The sequence below is a fragment of the Gymnodraco acuticeps genome, unplaced genomic scaffold (assembly GCF_902827175.1).
Source record: "Gymnodraco acuticeps unplaced genomic scaffold, fGymAcu1.1, whole genome shotgun sequence".
In the NCBI taxonomy this organism is placed as follows: domain Eukaryota; kingdom Metazoa; phylum Chordata; class Actinopteri; order Perciformes; family Bathydraconidae; genus Gymnodraco; species Gymnodraco acuticeps.
Window position 1 is genome coordinate 2,462,901 of NW_022990441.1, and position 15,858 is coordinate 2,478,758.

At 40.1% G+C, this 15,858-nt stretch overlaps 1 protein-coding gene across 1 annotated transcript; it reads left to right on the forward strand.

Moving 5' to 3' along the window:
• The first annotated feature begins 1,522 nt into the window (after positions 1 to 1,522).
• On the forward strand, positions 1,523 to 14,686 carry aipl1 (aryl hydrocarbon receptor interacting protein-like 1). Its single transcript, XM_034225570.1, has 7 exons — positions 1,523 to 1,542; positions 1,962 to 1,998; positions 10,089 to 10,268; positions 11,393 to 11,581; positions 11,724 to 11,900; positions 11,983 to 12,124; positions 12,518 to 14,686. The coding sequence occupies exons 1-7, from the start codon at positions 1,523 to 1,525 to the stop codon at positions 12,715 to 12,717; spliced, it is 945 nt and encodes a 314-aa protein (XP_034081461.1). The 3' UTR covers positions 12,718 to 14,686.
• Positions 14,687 to 15,858: the final 1,172 nt, after the last annotated feature.

The window sequence follows — 15,858 nt, forward strand, 5'->3', positions numbered from 1 at the left end:
AACTTGGTTTAGCTCCAGAGCTCAAAGATAACACAGGCTGGTCTCCGCCTCTTTTTGAAGCGTTATACATCTGATTCTAAACAGGTAGACGATTTGGTTTATGGACTGGGCCAGGTTAAGTGTATTAAGGTCAGACAGGATGGCTGCAAAACAGTACACGTCTAATCCCTTGACCCGTTCCAACCAACAGATTAAACTGGCTTGTTTGGGGAAATACTAAGGTCCATCATGTCACTCTCTTTGGCCACACTCAATATCCTTCTTCATTATCAAATGTTTTGCCCAGCAGAAAAGGTCAATATGGTGGCGTAAAATAGCCTGATCACAGCCTAAAACTACTTAGAACTATGAGTAATGACGGTAGGCAGGATTTCACAAGAGGGTGACTTAATGGTAGGCGTGTTCAGTACTGGGAAAATAGGAACACACAGTCGATACTGCAAGAGACAATATAACCCTAAAGAGACAGAGCAATTCCATTAAGGTAATTAAGCTGGCTAACAGCACTTATGTAACAGGTTAAATAACAGCTGCAGAACATGTTATTCAACTATTTGAATGTCTATATTTAGCATGTGATGGGTAGATTACATACTAACTGTATATAACAGGTAATTGATAAAGAACGAGTTGAAAGTACAATACATAAGAAGGGAGAGAAAAAAGTGACTTTTGTAATGTTTTCTGTACAAAACTAATAGTTTGGGGACTCATAATTGGCGTTAGCTGTAAAATGGTTTTATGCATTTATCTCAAATTCACACAATGCAGTTTTGGACATAAGCCTTAATGTTTTTACCAATTTTACTTGGTTATTTTGCATTGACACAAATTAGATGATACAATGTTATTAAATGAATGTCAGGTGTTAGAGTAATAGACCTGGATTTCATAATAGTGGCTTGAGCTCTTGTTGAAGGAAAGGAGTAGAATGACATACAGGTCTGTGCTGGGTCTATCAGGTCAATAAACTCCATTAGCTCCCAGCAGGGGCGCAGGAGGATTTGTCTTGTCTTTCTCACTGTCTCATCAAAAGAAAACTACACTGTCAATTACCACAGACACCTGTTAGAACAACACTTACTGATTCCTGGAGCCTATGTGTAGAAGCTACAGAGATGCATTCTCTAAATAATGTTTTTAACCATAAATACAAAGATTATACTTCACCCTCAAAATTACCATCTATATATATCAATAATTAGCCCATGTTACCTAGAATTTGTTCTCCCATGATTCAACATTAAATGATGACCCAAAAAAAGGACAAAAGCCTTAATGAATTTAAGTGAATAGTCCACGTTAAAATACAGCAGAAAATAAATTAACATCCTTTTACAAACTCTCAAATAAATGTTTGCAGTATAATCCAGGTCTCATTATCCAGTCCTATGCTCAGTACTTCTCAAACATACTTAAGTGTTTTTAAATGTTTTACGTTTTTGTGAAAATGTACGCGTCTTTTGCGGCCTATCTTAACTTTAATTGGAGACTTTCTCCCCTTTTTGATTCTTTATTAAGCATGGAGACATGGCAGAAAAGGTTAGTATCTTTAATAATGAAAGGCAACACTGGATCAATAAATTATATAAATATGGTCATTTTGGGGGTGAAGTATGCCTTTCAGAAAAATTAAAAGCAGCTAAAAAATGTGTTTTTTAGATGTTATAAGCTTCATAGTGCACTGCAGTCCTATATGTTATACTTTCCATTCCTGAATGTGACATTTTGTTGTTGTATTTTAAATGTGTGGGGTGGATTTCATTTACCCACTGGTCCCAAGGGTTTCTTTCCCAGATTATTCCCTTATAGCTGGTAACCAGGGCAAACCCAGCTCATGTGATCCTGTAAAACCGTGAAGGTGACGGTCAGCAACCGAGCGTTATGTACTGCAAGTTATTATATCTAAACAATTCTCTTTGCACGTCACAGACCTAGATCCAATATTTCCTGTGCCACAGAGAACACCTTTGCATTAGCGTGTGGAACAAGGAGCCGGTATGTACTATACGAGTGTCTCTATGTGTCGTGTGCATTTGCCCTTTGTCCTGGCTGCCATGTGTTCTGGTATGTTGCTAAAGGTCGGGGCCAGGCGGAGAGCAGGACGCCAGGGGCCCGCTCAGGGAAACTGTGGCTGAGAAGAGCTGCAGAGCCAAAGGCCAGCGGCTCTGACGAGAGCGGGGATTAGGACGGAGCCGTGGATATCAGAGTAAAACAATACAGGTTGTTGTGCCCAGGTTAAAAGATTACAGGCTATAGAATGCCAGAGGAAATAATCAGTCAGGGAGCTCTGTTTATTTTATTTCCCTTTATAGAGACTGCAAGTGAAACATGCATGTAATTTATGAGCAGCAACTGATGCACAATCTGAGCTAATGTATCATACCAGAAGATTCTCGCCTGTCGTTACCCACTGCCTGACTGCACAGCACTGTTCCTGAGAATGTTGCAAGTCAGGACACACACACACACACACACACACACACACACACACACACACACACACACACACACACACACACACACACACACACACACACACACACACACACACACACACACACACACACACCACACACACACACACACACACACACACACACACACACACACACACACACACACCACACACACACACACACACACACACAACACACACACACACACACACACACACACACACACACACACAACACACACACACACACACACACACACACACACACACACACACACACACACACACACACACACACACACACACACACACACACACACACACAACACCACACACACACACACACACACACCACACACCACACACACACCACACACACACACACACACACACACACGCCTATCCAGCCGTCCACCTAAAGTGCCAGACGAAGGAGTGCAGGTCAAAAGTCCTCTTCCTCAGTGGTTTAACTTTAGAGAACGGTGATTCTGACCTCTGACCTTCTCTGCTTGCACTTGTCTGCTCTACGTATGTCAGGGCTGTATTTTACAACATGAATAGACAGGATTTACAAGAGGAAAAGATAATTAAGTAGTGATCACTCCATGGCCTGGATGGACGTTTTCCGAATCAGTTAAATATAGAAACACTAATAGTGTATTATGCCAGGGTTTAAGGTGTAATTTGTTTGCTCCTGTGTTAATCTAGCCAGAGAACAAAGTCATTATTGTCTCGTTGACTAACAGCAGAACTTTGTAAGACATGTTTGGGAGGCTGCCATTGGTTATGCAATCTTTCCAGATCTGTGACCTCGTTCTGCAAGGATATTTAAACTTAGAAATATGTGCTGGTGGAATATTACACAAGTTAGAAACAATATGGTAAGCACCTGCATGATCTGGTCATACTAAAGTTATATTGAAAGAAAGTAGACACACATTTAACCATAACTTTGCAGGCAGTTGTTCAAATTCCACAAACATCTGTAATCTATGAATGGAGGTTGACTGACTGCATAGCTTTGCTCAATTTTGGCCCCTTTAATAAATAAGACACACAGACACAACGTTTATAAACTTATGACTGGCTTGATTGAACTGCAGCCATCTTTCTTATCCTTTGCAAATCTTTGGAGGAAATATGAGTTGTGGACTGGAAATCCTCAACATTTCTCTTCCCAGCCTGGTGGAGTAGAAGCACAACTTGTATTGTTCTTGTTTATCAGAATCCTCAACAATGACTCATATGACTGCAGATGCCAGCATGAATAAACTGGAATTTGAAAGGAATTGCATAACAACCATTATTGCATATTTTGGATCATTTGGTGCACAGATGGGTGCAGGATATACATGCATTACATTTGTATATGTAAATAACAATTGTCCCCGTCATAAGAAAAAGTGTGCAAATTGCTATTTAGATGAGGATCAAGTTATGTTGAATTACTGTTGCTGTTAGTCAGCCCCTCCTCTGTTTCTCACCTGTTTGGACAAGCCATCATTAAGCTATGACTAACGACAGAGTACTGAACAGTATTCAGGGTTGCAGTTATGACTGACATCAACATGAACATAGTCCTGGACGTCTTCCAGTTACAAACATTGATGAGTCTGCATGCATGCACGAATTGGAGTGAGTCTCTTGACAGTTCCTGTAAGTCAATGTGTTCATCCCTAAACTAAACAACCAGCAGAGAACAGTGACAGAGTATTGTAGGCAAGAACTGATAATGAATGTATTCATGAAGACAATGGCAGCTGGTGCCGAAATATTCTTAGGCCTTTTTGTTCCACACTTTGAGACTACATGCTGGTATCTGAGGCCCAGCATTTACAAGTTCTTGTTCTAGGCTAAAACGACATAGTAAACTACAATACCTTAACTCTTTTAGATCTTGCTATAAAATGATAACCTCTAAACAAACACATGAGGGCTGATTAAGTCCAGTTAATATTTGGATGAAAGTGTGTTTTCCTCTCTCTGCGACACAGTGGAATTAAAGTACTATTATTACTTAGCATCGTCTATTTAAATTAAAGTATGTTTAACTTCTACCAATACATTTAGTCAAAAAAGAATGTTCGCTCCAGATGGTTACGAGGCATTGTGACGATTTCAGAGCAGCCAGTGTGTTTTCCCACATTCAAAATAGGTGGGGAAAAATGTATGTGTAAAGTGTATCTATTCATGAAGGGTTCATATTGATAAGTTATCCTGTTCCACAAAGAAAACATTATGTTTAATTAATTTTGTCTACAGAAACTGTGCCAACAAGGCCAGGACTTTGATAAGGTAGTGATGTAAAAATGATGCATTTTCAAGGACAAAGTTTTGTTACAGTGTCATCACCTCCCGTCTGCAATAACGATGCAGAGACACAGAGTTCACAGATATGGAAGACCCTGGAACAATGACCAATCAGAGCGGACTGTACTCTTGCTGGAGGGGGGCTTAAAGAGACAGGTTCTAAAACTGAGCGTTAGAGACCGATTCAATTAATCTAAACTGACTCAAATTAAATAATTCAAACATACCTTCATGCCCTAAACCTACAATACAAATATGACCCTGAAAATGTGCATATTATTTCTCCTTTAACTAATTTTTACTAAATGTTACCTTTTTACTACATCTACTAAATAAATGTAGTGGATTATGTCCACCAACCGACCATAGTAACCCCCACACTGCCCCATTTGCATGTTTGTCTTTCTTTTAGATCTGCTAGGTCAGCTTTTTATGTCAATCTGACAGGGAGAGAAAGAAGGATCCTGTCTTTCCCTCTTACTGTGTGCCTCATTTCCACAGAAGAAGCTCAAAAGGTTTACACATTCATTAACATTATGCTATGTGCGTATATGTTGTGCGTCATGGAAGGAGCCCTCCCCCGGTGGGTTATGTATATGAATGAATGGCTTCTTCACAGGGAGCGGCTCCTCCCCAGGAAATCCACAACTGGACTTTCCAGAAATAGAGCATGACTTGCTTAAAGTGGAACTAATGCATCAGCGACGGGTTTCCAGCAAGGCTAAAAATTAGAGAGACCGGGGTGTACCTCCTGCTGGCAGGACAACTTATAGCTGGACCTGTTGTCAAAAGATGTGTGTGCATGCGCTTCAGCAAACTGAGACATTAGATTTCCCCACGCTACAATGTTCATGCAGCAAACCTAGATATGCACCTTTACACACAAAGAAAGCACAGAGAGATGTAGGCGTTGTGACGCAAGCATTATGAGTCACTGCCACAAAGCCTGAGCGCTTAAACGCACAACAGTGTCATTGCCTCTCCAACAGGTAGGATGTATTGCTGCTCTCCCACCACTCACTCATACTTAAACTGGCCTGAGGTCAGTACACAGAACACTTTAAATCACCAAACCAAAACCTTAGTCAGTAACGCTCTCATGAAATGTTCATAGACAAGGGTGACACTTTTTTCTTTTCCATTTCATAACTCACAGATATAATTATTATTCAAAGGGCTGTTACTATAGCAACACAAACCTGTTAACCCTGCTATATGTTCAGTGTTTCCCCAGAGAAGAAAGGAGGAGCAAAATCCAGCGGGTGGAGAAACAATGCACCCATTTTACTTTCAAAAATATTAGTAGAATGATAAGGCCCATGCCTTCCCCTCAACCAACTTCTGCCAGTCACAATTTGTAACTGTTTGTGATGGTTGTAGAATAATTATGAAGTCAAATTAAGATTATGTGTGTACTCTGAAAGGGGCTTCACACACAGGGACATGTCAGGGCCGGTGTGATGAAGAAGAGGACAAACTCCTGCTTCACTACCAAACTCTTCCACAGGAGGGCGTAGAATCGGCTCAATGCCTGTACTTCAAGAGTGGCCAAGTACATACCAGTCACACGAGTAAAAAAAGGCAAACTTGATAGTATGTTGCAGCTCTTTCCAAGGACACAGAGGTCTCATTTGAATCGAGATAAGACTGCAGCCTTGCCTCATACTCCATGGTGAAATACCTTTTTCTCCACAGAGGAAACACAAAGCAGTAAAGTTATACAATTGTGAGCACTGCCAAGGTGCGGTCATGGGGTTTTCTATTCGCGCAATTAGTAATAAGGTATTAACAATAATGTTTTAGAATAATTGCCTCCTCAAACTGCTTGCAGACTTTTTTAGCACACACTAAAGGAGCCTTGCCTTTCTCTCACACACAGACGCTGCACATATGGAAGACAGATGTTTAATAGACAAGGTCAAGGAGTCCATACAGCAATTGTCTGCTTCACTATGTCTCCATATTGTTCAGATCACCACATCCACATAAATCCAGGAAATTTCCTCTGGAATGGAAACCATGTCCTACTCTTGCGGACCGTTTTATGTTTATTTTCTTTCTTCTCCTATTTTCTCTGTCTGTCTCTCCCTAACACACACTTTTGTTCTGATCTTGTGGTGCATTCAACCGGTTTAGATTCATCTCCCTCTAAAGAAACAAAAAGTATATATTTAGTCAATCCAAAAAGGTAATCACCCTCTCATTTCTGTATTTGTTTCTGTCTGTTTCTCGTTATTTCTGGATGGATCTGGGGTCGGACTGTATTGAGGGAAAGTGCAGATGATGACCAATGCACAAAGCAACAGAGAGATGATTCAAACATAAGAGGAGGGGTTTATAATCTCATTATCCCTGCCTCAACTAATCCACTAGGAACGACTGCTCTAAGTAATCAATATCCTTTACACATATTGTACCCCACACATTATTGTGAAACACATGTGAACGGTAAAATAAGGGGATTTTTAATCAACATTTAAAAAAAGATGTCGGATATGCAGGATACAATGTTGTTGGGCTTGGAGGGAATCAAGAAAACTATTCTGCATGGAGGGACCGGAGAAATTCCAAAATGTATCTCTGGATCAAAGGTATTTTTGACCTTCACTAACTTACATTTCTCTATGAATACATGTCTTCTAGCTTTATCATCCATTAAAGAGCTACATTTAGCTCATCCATTGTAGACTAAGTTCTGTACGTTTACTTCAGTACAGAGTCTATTTAGTTTGCAGTCAATAATTCAATTTCTCTGAAAGATATTTCAGGAAAATAGCAGCAATGTATGCTCCTATTTTCATGATCAAGTTATTTAGAATTCGCTTCACAAAGCTGGTTTTAAATGTGTATCTTAGAGATATAGAAGTTGAGGACCATGCAAAGACAAAAGAGAACAACATTCTTTCTAGACTGTGGTTGCAAAGCACCAAAGAGAATAACGTTCAATTAGAGGCTCTTATCTGTGACGACTATTATATAGACTTGATATTAAACATGCAATAAAGATCTAAATCTAATCATTTAGCTATGATGGATACCTCTCCATCAAGATCCCCCTTAATATCCATAAGACTTCAAGTGGCAAGAGGTTCCGAGGTTTCTTTGTCTGAACAGAGTGAAGTTTCTTCACTTATGATGGATGCTCAGCGTCTGTCATTTTTGATTATGTTACATGACATTTTATTTAGACATTAGGGCAATGTTTACAATTTGAAAAGCATTATTGTATATCTGCATCTGCCAGTGGAACATCACAAAAACAGTAGACATAATAATATGCTCATTCCACTCCAGGAGTGATTTGAAAAACATGCGCATCGGTAATCCACCAAAATGAGTTGGGAAATAAAAGCATATAACATACTGTTAACAGCCTGCTGAAAAGCAAAGCCATTATCAGGTTTGATGATGCATGACTTCATCTCTTAGATTTATGTTTCGATTTTAAGCTATTGCATGTGAACATGATGAGAGGGGAGGCTCACTCATGAAGTTGCAATTCCCCCTGGTGGCCAGAAGAGGTTAATAAGGACATGTTTCACTCAATGCTGCTTTAATAAGAACACTTTTTTCAGAACTTATTCAAAACACTTTAAACCATCTGCGTCTGGTTTGGTCTTTCCTCAAGAAAGAATGCCTTCACTTGACTGTGACTTATGAAACCATTCCTGAATCTGAAAAAAACAAATTATACAAATGCGTGGCCTGTTCAGACCAGGGGCCTCATTTATAACGCCGTGCGTAGGATTCACGTGGGAAGGTTGCTTACGTAGTAGAAATCCAAAAAATAGGTACAGAAATGTTCCGACATTTTCCGATTCACCAAACATTGCGTACCGGCGAGGAAAGTGCGTACGGGACTTCCTACGCCGGTTTCCCTTTATAAATCACATTCGACTCGAAATGCGGTGCAGCTTTTGCGGGCTTCACGTAACGCCCATATTTGCCTATAAATAGTCAAAGAAACGCCCATTCATTCATTCATTCATTTTGACTGACTTTATGAAGAAGATAGCAGGAAATGACGACAGCTAAAAAAGACATCTCACACCGTGTCAGATTCTGGTTATTTTGGGGAGGTCGAGATAAATCATATTGTTTGGTGGATGCAGTTTAAACCAGAGTAGCAGCATGGAGGTAGGATCGTCACCAAAATAAATAAATAAGTGGTCCGAAAAAGGTTAATGACAAAAAAAATACACATAGCCTTCCTCAGGCAGTGTGTTTGTACCGGGGACAGGAGACACCCCCTTGATGAGAAATAAATGATCGGGGAATCCCTCCGGAGTAGAGTCACGACGACTGGATCTGAATTATGTTTTTGTATGTTGTGGTTCGTGTCCCAGCTGTCGATCAGCTGTGCGCAGCGTCTCCACTGCAACATATTCGAGGTGGTTTTAAATAACATATCCATTTATTTATTTCTCCAAGTTATGTTTTTGTGTGCACCGAGGAGTCTCCAACAGGCGTTTGTTTAATCATTTTAAGATTGGCTTTAATCAATTTGTGAAAATGAATTATTCATGATAAATAAGAGGTAACATTTTATTTATGGTATTATTTCCACACATTTCTCTCCATTCTTCCTTCTGCCAACGGTGTCGCAGTTTCTCGTCTCTCCCATTGTTGTGCTTAGTGCGTACGCATGGGTAGTTTGCGTGGAGGACCGCACATTTTCCCGTCAAGTTAGTATTTTATAAATCGCAAACATTGCGTAGAAACTGGCGGACGCCATTTTTTGAGCGTATATCCCTTTATAAATTAGGCCCCAGCTCACATTCATGAACTCTAGCTTTGTGACTGTGTTGGGGATTTCTTGTTCTGTATTTTATAGCTTTGTTTTGAGAGCGGAAGTTTCCCTATTAAGGAATTTCAAATCATCCTTGGTTCATAAAATTATACTTTACCTGTGCTGGTTCTGTATTTTGAGGACACTTTTATTATGAAATATGGGATCAGTTTGGTATTGCTTCACTCTCCTTGGATGTTATAAAACCAGGGAATCTTGGCTTTCTGTCCTACTTTCTGTCCTGTTGAATAACTGAGCTGTGTGTAGAGCTTGTAATATAAAACCTTTGTTAAGACTTTGAAGGTTTGTTCAGTTCCCTTTTTAACAAACATTGTATTTCATTTTATGGTATTTTTGATCATTGCTCTTCAGGCACTATCTGGTCTTCCTAATATTAGTTTTATCTGCCTTGGGTTATTTAAGAGGTTTTATATATTTAAAGCTGACAGAAAGAGCTATGATCCCCACTTTCTCACATTGTTTTAGTTGTAATGAGCAGGCATCATCTCTCTATGTTTCGTTTTACTCCAGGTGACTTTCCACTTCCGCACCCAGTTGTGTGATGATGAGCGGACAGTGATAGATGACAGCAAAGTGGTGGGGACGCCCATGGAGATAGTAATCGGCAATATGTTTAAAATGGACATCTGGGAAACCCTGTTGTCCTCCTTGAGGATCGGAGAGGTGGCTGAATTCTGGTGTGACATCATTGTGAGTGCTTGACATCATGGTTTGTGTTGAAAATGGTTTGCGTGTTCCCTTTTTGCTTGTTTTGAATTGAAGTGCATTATTGTCTGTTAGTGCAAATGACTTCTTAGAAGCTTGACTGTTCACTTCATGTCATAACACTGAGGATGTGGAGGCTATAGACTCTGCAGCAAAACAACACTGTAAGTTGTAGGTGCTATACTTAAATGAATGTGACACCTAAACATTAAACACATGCCAAACTATCCTCCTGTTCATGATACAGAAACAAAAACACAGAAGTATTCAGTTTATAAAGATATCCTCTAAGCAGGGCTAACAGAGAACCGATTTGCTCATAACTGGATCAACAGGCTCTCTGACTTACTACATCAAAATAAAATAAAATATGTGTTTTATAAAGTATGTGTGTGTATCAACAACACTGCGTCCTGAATATGTGATTTACTGTCAGTAAAGTTCCCTTTGAATTCCCTGCGTATTTTCTCTGAGTAATGTTTTGTCGTCGCGTTGTTTGTGTGGCCTCTCCCTGTTATGAAAGCTGTTTGTCCCATGAAGATGGGAATATGAAACAATGTTGAAGTATTAGAATCATAGATCTATGTTTTTTATGTTTCTGTGTGCCCCACACTGTCACAGACAGATGGTTGAGGCACACTTTCATTAATCTGCAGCAGCTTCACTTTTCCCTAATCGGCTCTGATTCTGCTGAATCAGCGCTCCTGACTCACCTCCACTCTGATTAGATTTGAATGAGCTTACAGCATTTATTCACTCCTCTGAACAACATGGCGGCCCCTCACATTCCACAGACTCCTGTATGCAGTATCATTTCCAGCCAGTGGAGGGCAAACGTGCCATGCTGAGTGAGGAAATAGACTGGAGATAATGTTAAACAACTCATTTTATAATATAATTAATCTTTAATCAGTTGAATGTAAATGTAATCCGATTCCCTGTGTAGGGTAAGTGAAGTATGAGTATGAAGAATAAGTATGAGATAAATGAGTACAACACCATTTTCCTCTTTAATAAGACAGAATTCGGAAGAGGCTTGAAAATTAACACCTTAAGCCTAATTCAAGTTTACATTTTGATATTTTAATAAAAATGTGATCTCTCTCCAGCACACTGGCATTTATCCACTAGTGTCCAAGAGTATGAGGCGCATTGCAGAAGGCAAAGACCCAGTGGACTGGCAGATCCATACATGTGGTATGGCCAACATGTTCGCCTACCACAGCCTGGGCTACGACGACCTGGATGAGCTGATGAAGGAACCAAAACCCCTCTACTTTGTCCTGGAGCTGCTCAAGGTGAGTAGGAACAAACACAACCTCAATATCTTAGCCTTTCTTACCAACAGGTTTGTTATAGGGTTATTAACTTGTTTTTAGAAAACATTGGTCCATGGTGCCAAGGGAGGTTATATACATTTACTGTGAGTATGATTGACAGGTTCAGCAGCCCAGTGAGTACAACAGGGAGACGTGGGCTATGAACGATGAGGAGAGGTTGAAGGTGGTGCCTGTGCTTCACGGTCAGGGGAACAAGCTCTACAAACAGGGGAACTACGACGAGGCCACACAAAAGTACAAGGAGGCCATCATCTGCATCAAGAATGTTCAGACAAAGGTGATCAAAAGTGGTCTGAAATAACACTAATAATTATATTCTGAAAAACAGTATGTATAGACATGGATCTGATCTTCTTCAGGAGAAAGCATGGGAGGTCCCTTGGCTGAAGCTGGAGAAGATGGCGAACACCATAACGCTCAACTACTGCCAGTGTCTAATGCGCACAGAAGAGTACTATGAGGCCATCGAGCACACCACCGACATCATCAACCAGCACCCAGGTAACACTCACAGAGACTTATAGGATGTGTGTGAGCCTGTGAGGCCAAGATTATGTAAATCAAGCCTGTTGATATGAGTGTGAGACTCAAGCTGCTCCAGCCTTACAGCTTTTTTTTTTAGCTTCAACCTAGCGTGGTATTTTTCCCCCTGAAATCTTGAATGCTAGCTTTAAATCGATGTGTAATGTGTCTATGACTTTCTGATCCCATAAAAGATCCTGCCTGTTCTTGAGCATGCACAGTTTATCGTGTATGTGTTCATAGAAGCACATGTTTATTTAAGTAAGCCACAAAAGACTAAAATGATTTACTTGAAAATACTTCACGCCTTAATTGAATGCTACAGAGCTGAAAATGGTAGCTGTCAAACATGCGTTTGTTCTTCTTCTCCAGGTGACATGAAGGCCTTCTTCCTGCGAGGGAAGGCCCACGCAGAAGTGTGGAACGAGGCAGAGGCTCGGCAGGACTTCAGCCGGGTGCTGGACCTGGACCCAGGCATGAAGAAGGTCGTCAAGAGAGAGCTGGCCGTGCTTAATATGCGCATGGAGGAAAAGAACCAGGAGGACAAGAACAAGTACAGAGGCATGTTTTGACCAGGAGAGGCTGCAGCAGAGGTTAGGAGAATCACAAAAGTGATGGCTAAAGAAGAGGAATCCCCAAGATTGATTGTACCTTTAACAACCACATCTGCTTCACTGCAGTGACTTTCACAAGGTCTGGGAGACACTCAGATGGAATATATAAGGATGATATATGAGCTGCTTCCTTTCTGCCCGTCTTTCTTGGTCATCAAAACTATTAAATCAAACTTTTAAATGGAGGACTTCGTCTTTGCACACTTGTAATCTTACCTAAATTGGTTACATTTCAAGGACATGTTTGACTGCTTGATATGGTTGTTTGTATTCAATGATCTCCCATATTTAGCAAGGCATTGAGAGGTACCAAAACACAAAAGATGTATTTAACGGTTAAGTAAAAAGCGGTATTTAGTGGTTAAGTAAAAAGCAGCATTGAGAGGTACCAAAACACAAAATGTATTTAGTGGTTAAGTAAAAAGCAGTCTTTATCTAACGCTCAGAAAGTGAGCGCATAAGTGTATTTCCCAAAATGTCCAAATCTTCCTTTGCTTCTGTTCTGATTTGTTATATTGTTTTGGATTTGTTCCCGATCATGTATACAAAAAGCATTATTGAATGCTAATAAATTGTACTAGTTGGATTTCAATGTTTAAATGTGCTCATGGCATCACCAAAAGTCAAGTCACACTTTGCCACTATTTTACCTAAAACATATACAATTCCAAAGTAGTTATTCCTCAAGTGTTATCTTTAGTGACTTGTCAAGTAACTACTCAGTCTTGTGAGCTCATTGGCCTTCCACAAGGTGGTGCTCTGACCATGATTATTTGTATGGTTCACTATTGGAGAGATAATCCTGAGCCTTTACGCAGTTCCATGAACAGTCTGGGGGCTCGTAAAAAAAAACAATCTGGGTTGCATCGCTTGTCTCCTTCTTTTCTCTTCCTCTGTACATTTTCAAGAGAGAAAAAGGAAACACAGAGTGTGATGCAAAAGGACATGACGAATACATCTGGGAAATATACTAAAAAAAAACTTTTAATGCACTTTTGTTTTTGCACTGACATAAAATATAGTATTCGATCAATAGTATGACATTGCACAGAGAGCTCAGTTTCATTCAGGGAATCCCCACTCATCACGATCTGCACTGTTCCCCCCCACTCATCATGACCACGTGTCACTCACAGCACATCGTAGCAGTCACTCAGGGAAATGAGGCGGACTCTAATGCACTAGTCTAATGATGAAGAAAATCAATAGGAGCAGATCAAAGAGAAAAAAACACACGAATGATCATGATTAAACATTCAAGCTATAGCATCCATCCCTTTACAAGCACCTTGCTAATGCAGTTCCTGCTGCTGAGTCGTGCCTAATCTTAGGAAGGTAAACAAGGAGACTAAAACTGTGGTTAGATACAGCACTCATTAGAGACCGTAGGCAATTTATCTCTGCTCTGATCCAGTAAAACCTTTTCTTTATCTTCACACTTTAATACCATCAATGCTATTTAGAAAACGGACTTAGATTAAGTAGATTTATGTGATGGGGCTGTGTCGTTGGAAACCCTGCCCTGGACTAAAACACAGGCCTACAATCAATTCTGCATAGCAGCACAATCCGCAGTTGGCTTTCCTCCATAAACCACTGGTGCTGATGTTGAGAAGAGGGAAAGAAAGGGAGGAGGCAGGAGGAGGAAGAGGAGGGGGCTCTGTGCCCCTGCTCCAACAGGAGTTGCCTCAAGTTAGCCAGAGAAAGAAAATGTCATACAGGAAGTAAGGCAATCGTCTATTCAAAATAAAATATGTAATGTTAGGATTTGGAAAGGAAAGTAATAAATAATTGTCTTTATTGTATGTTTCTTGGCTCCTTGTTTAGGTCTTACTCCTTGATGAATGCATACTTTATATAGACCCTAATTACTTCATGTACTGCATTTGATTGAAAGACAAATTAATAAACTCTTTCCTGCATTGTTTGAATGTCAAATGTTTTTTGCTTGGAGTACCCAGTAGTTTAGACTTCTTTGGAAGTAATCTGGCATATCATCAGAAGATGTTCACTGGTAGCCATTCAATTAAGCAGACTACCAAATGTAGCCTGTCACTTGAAATATATTTGCAAAAGCCATACAGGCTAAAGTTATGCTATTTGACAATACTTAAAAAACAACATAGTATTTCGTCATTTTACCCACTGTGGTTGAAAAGAGAAAATACCCATTCATTTCTGTATTACCCATCCTTGTTTTCCAAAAGGGTGTGTTGTGTTTATCATGTTGATAGTAAGGTAACGCAACGCTCCACATCACACCACAAACCCATTGTGTAGCTACAATACAAATCAACAATATATTATGTTTCCTACACTCTGCAGCCTGCACACCACTTCAAACAGACAACGAGGACATAATTGAAACATTTAACCAAGTCAAACCAGGTAAAACCAACATTAAGCAACACAAAAAGTCATTTGACTTTTATTTGCAGCAAAATAAAACACCACCATAGCAACAACACAGAGGTTAACGATTAAATGACCACAGTACAGCCAGAAAACATACATTCAAGCAAAAAGAGCTGCACAGGTGTAGGCCTACAACTTTTAGTGAAACACACGAGTAAGTTTGTTTGTTGTACTCACCATAGTCTTATGTATGGGGAAGTCAATCTGCTCAATCTGCTGCAGGTTCAACTTCTCTGCTCGTTTAATAGTCCACAGTTTTCAAACTTGTTGAGCTGATCACAGCAGCACAAAGCTCCACACACCTCACTGAAGATGGAAATTTCTCTGCAAGGATCCGACATTAGCATAAGCACAGCACCTAGCATGTTTGGAAGAACAGCGTGCACCTGTGTGTTTGATTTTGGCCACTTTAGGGTGCTGGCCGGTGTTGTGCAGTTGCTTTTAACACGTGGTTAATTAAGGTAAGTGAGATAACGTTGCAATCCTCGATGACGTTGTTAACTCGTTATTTCATTTTTGCATTGTTTTACTTCCAAAAATATATGAGTCGATGTGTGTTAATTATGTTTTAGTTTACTGTATATTCATGGCTGGTGTTTTATTTTGTGTTTCGTCGCCGGAAGTTATGTGTTTCAGTATGGGTGACTTGACATGGTCCCAAATTGAGTACAGTCGCTGTGCTGC

Excerpts from the sequence above, each read along its gene's own strand:
- aipl1 (XM_034225570.1), top strand. The coding sequence starts at position 1,523 with ATGGAGACATGGCAGAAAAG. Across the intron at positions 11,582-11,723 it reads TTGTCCTGGAGCTGCTCAAG|GTTCAGCAGCCCAGTGAGTA; the intron begins GTGAGTAGGAAC and ends TATGATTGACAG. Across the intron at positions 11,901-11,982 it reads TCAAGAATGTTCAGACAAAG|GAGAAAGCATGGGAGGTCCC; the intron begins GTGATCAAAAGT and ends GATCTTCTTCAG.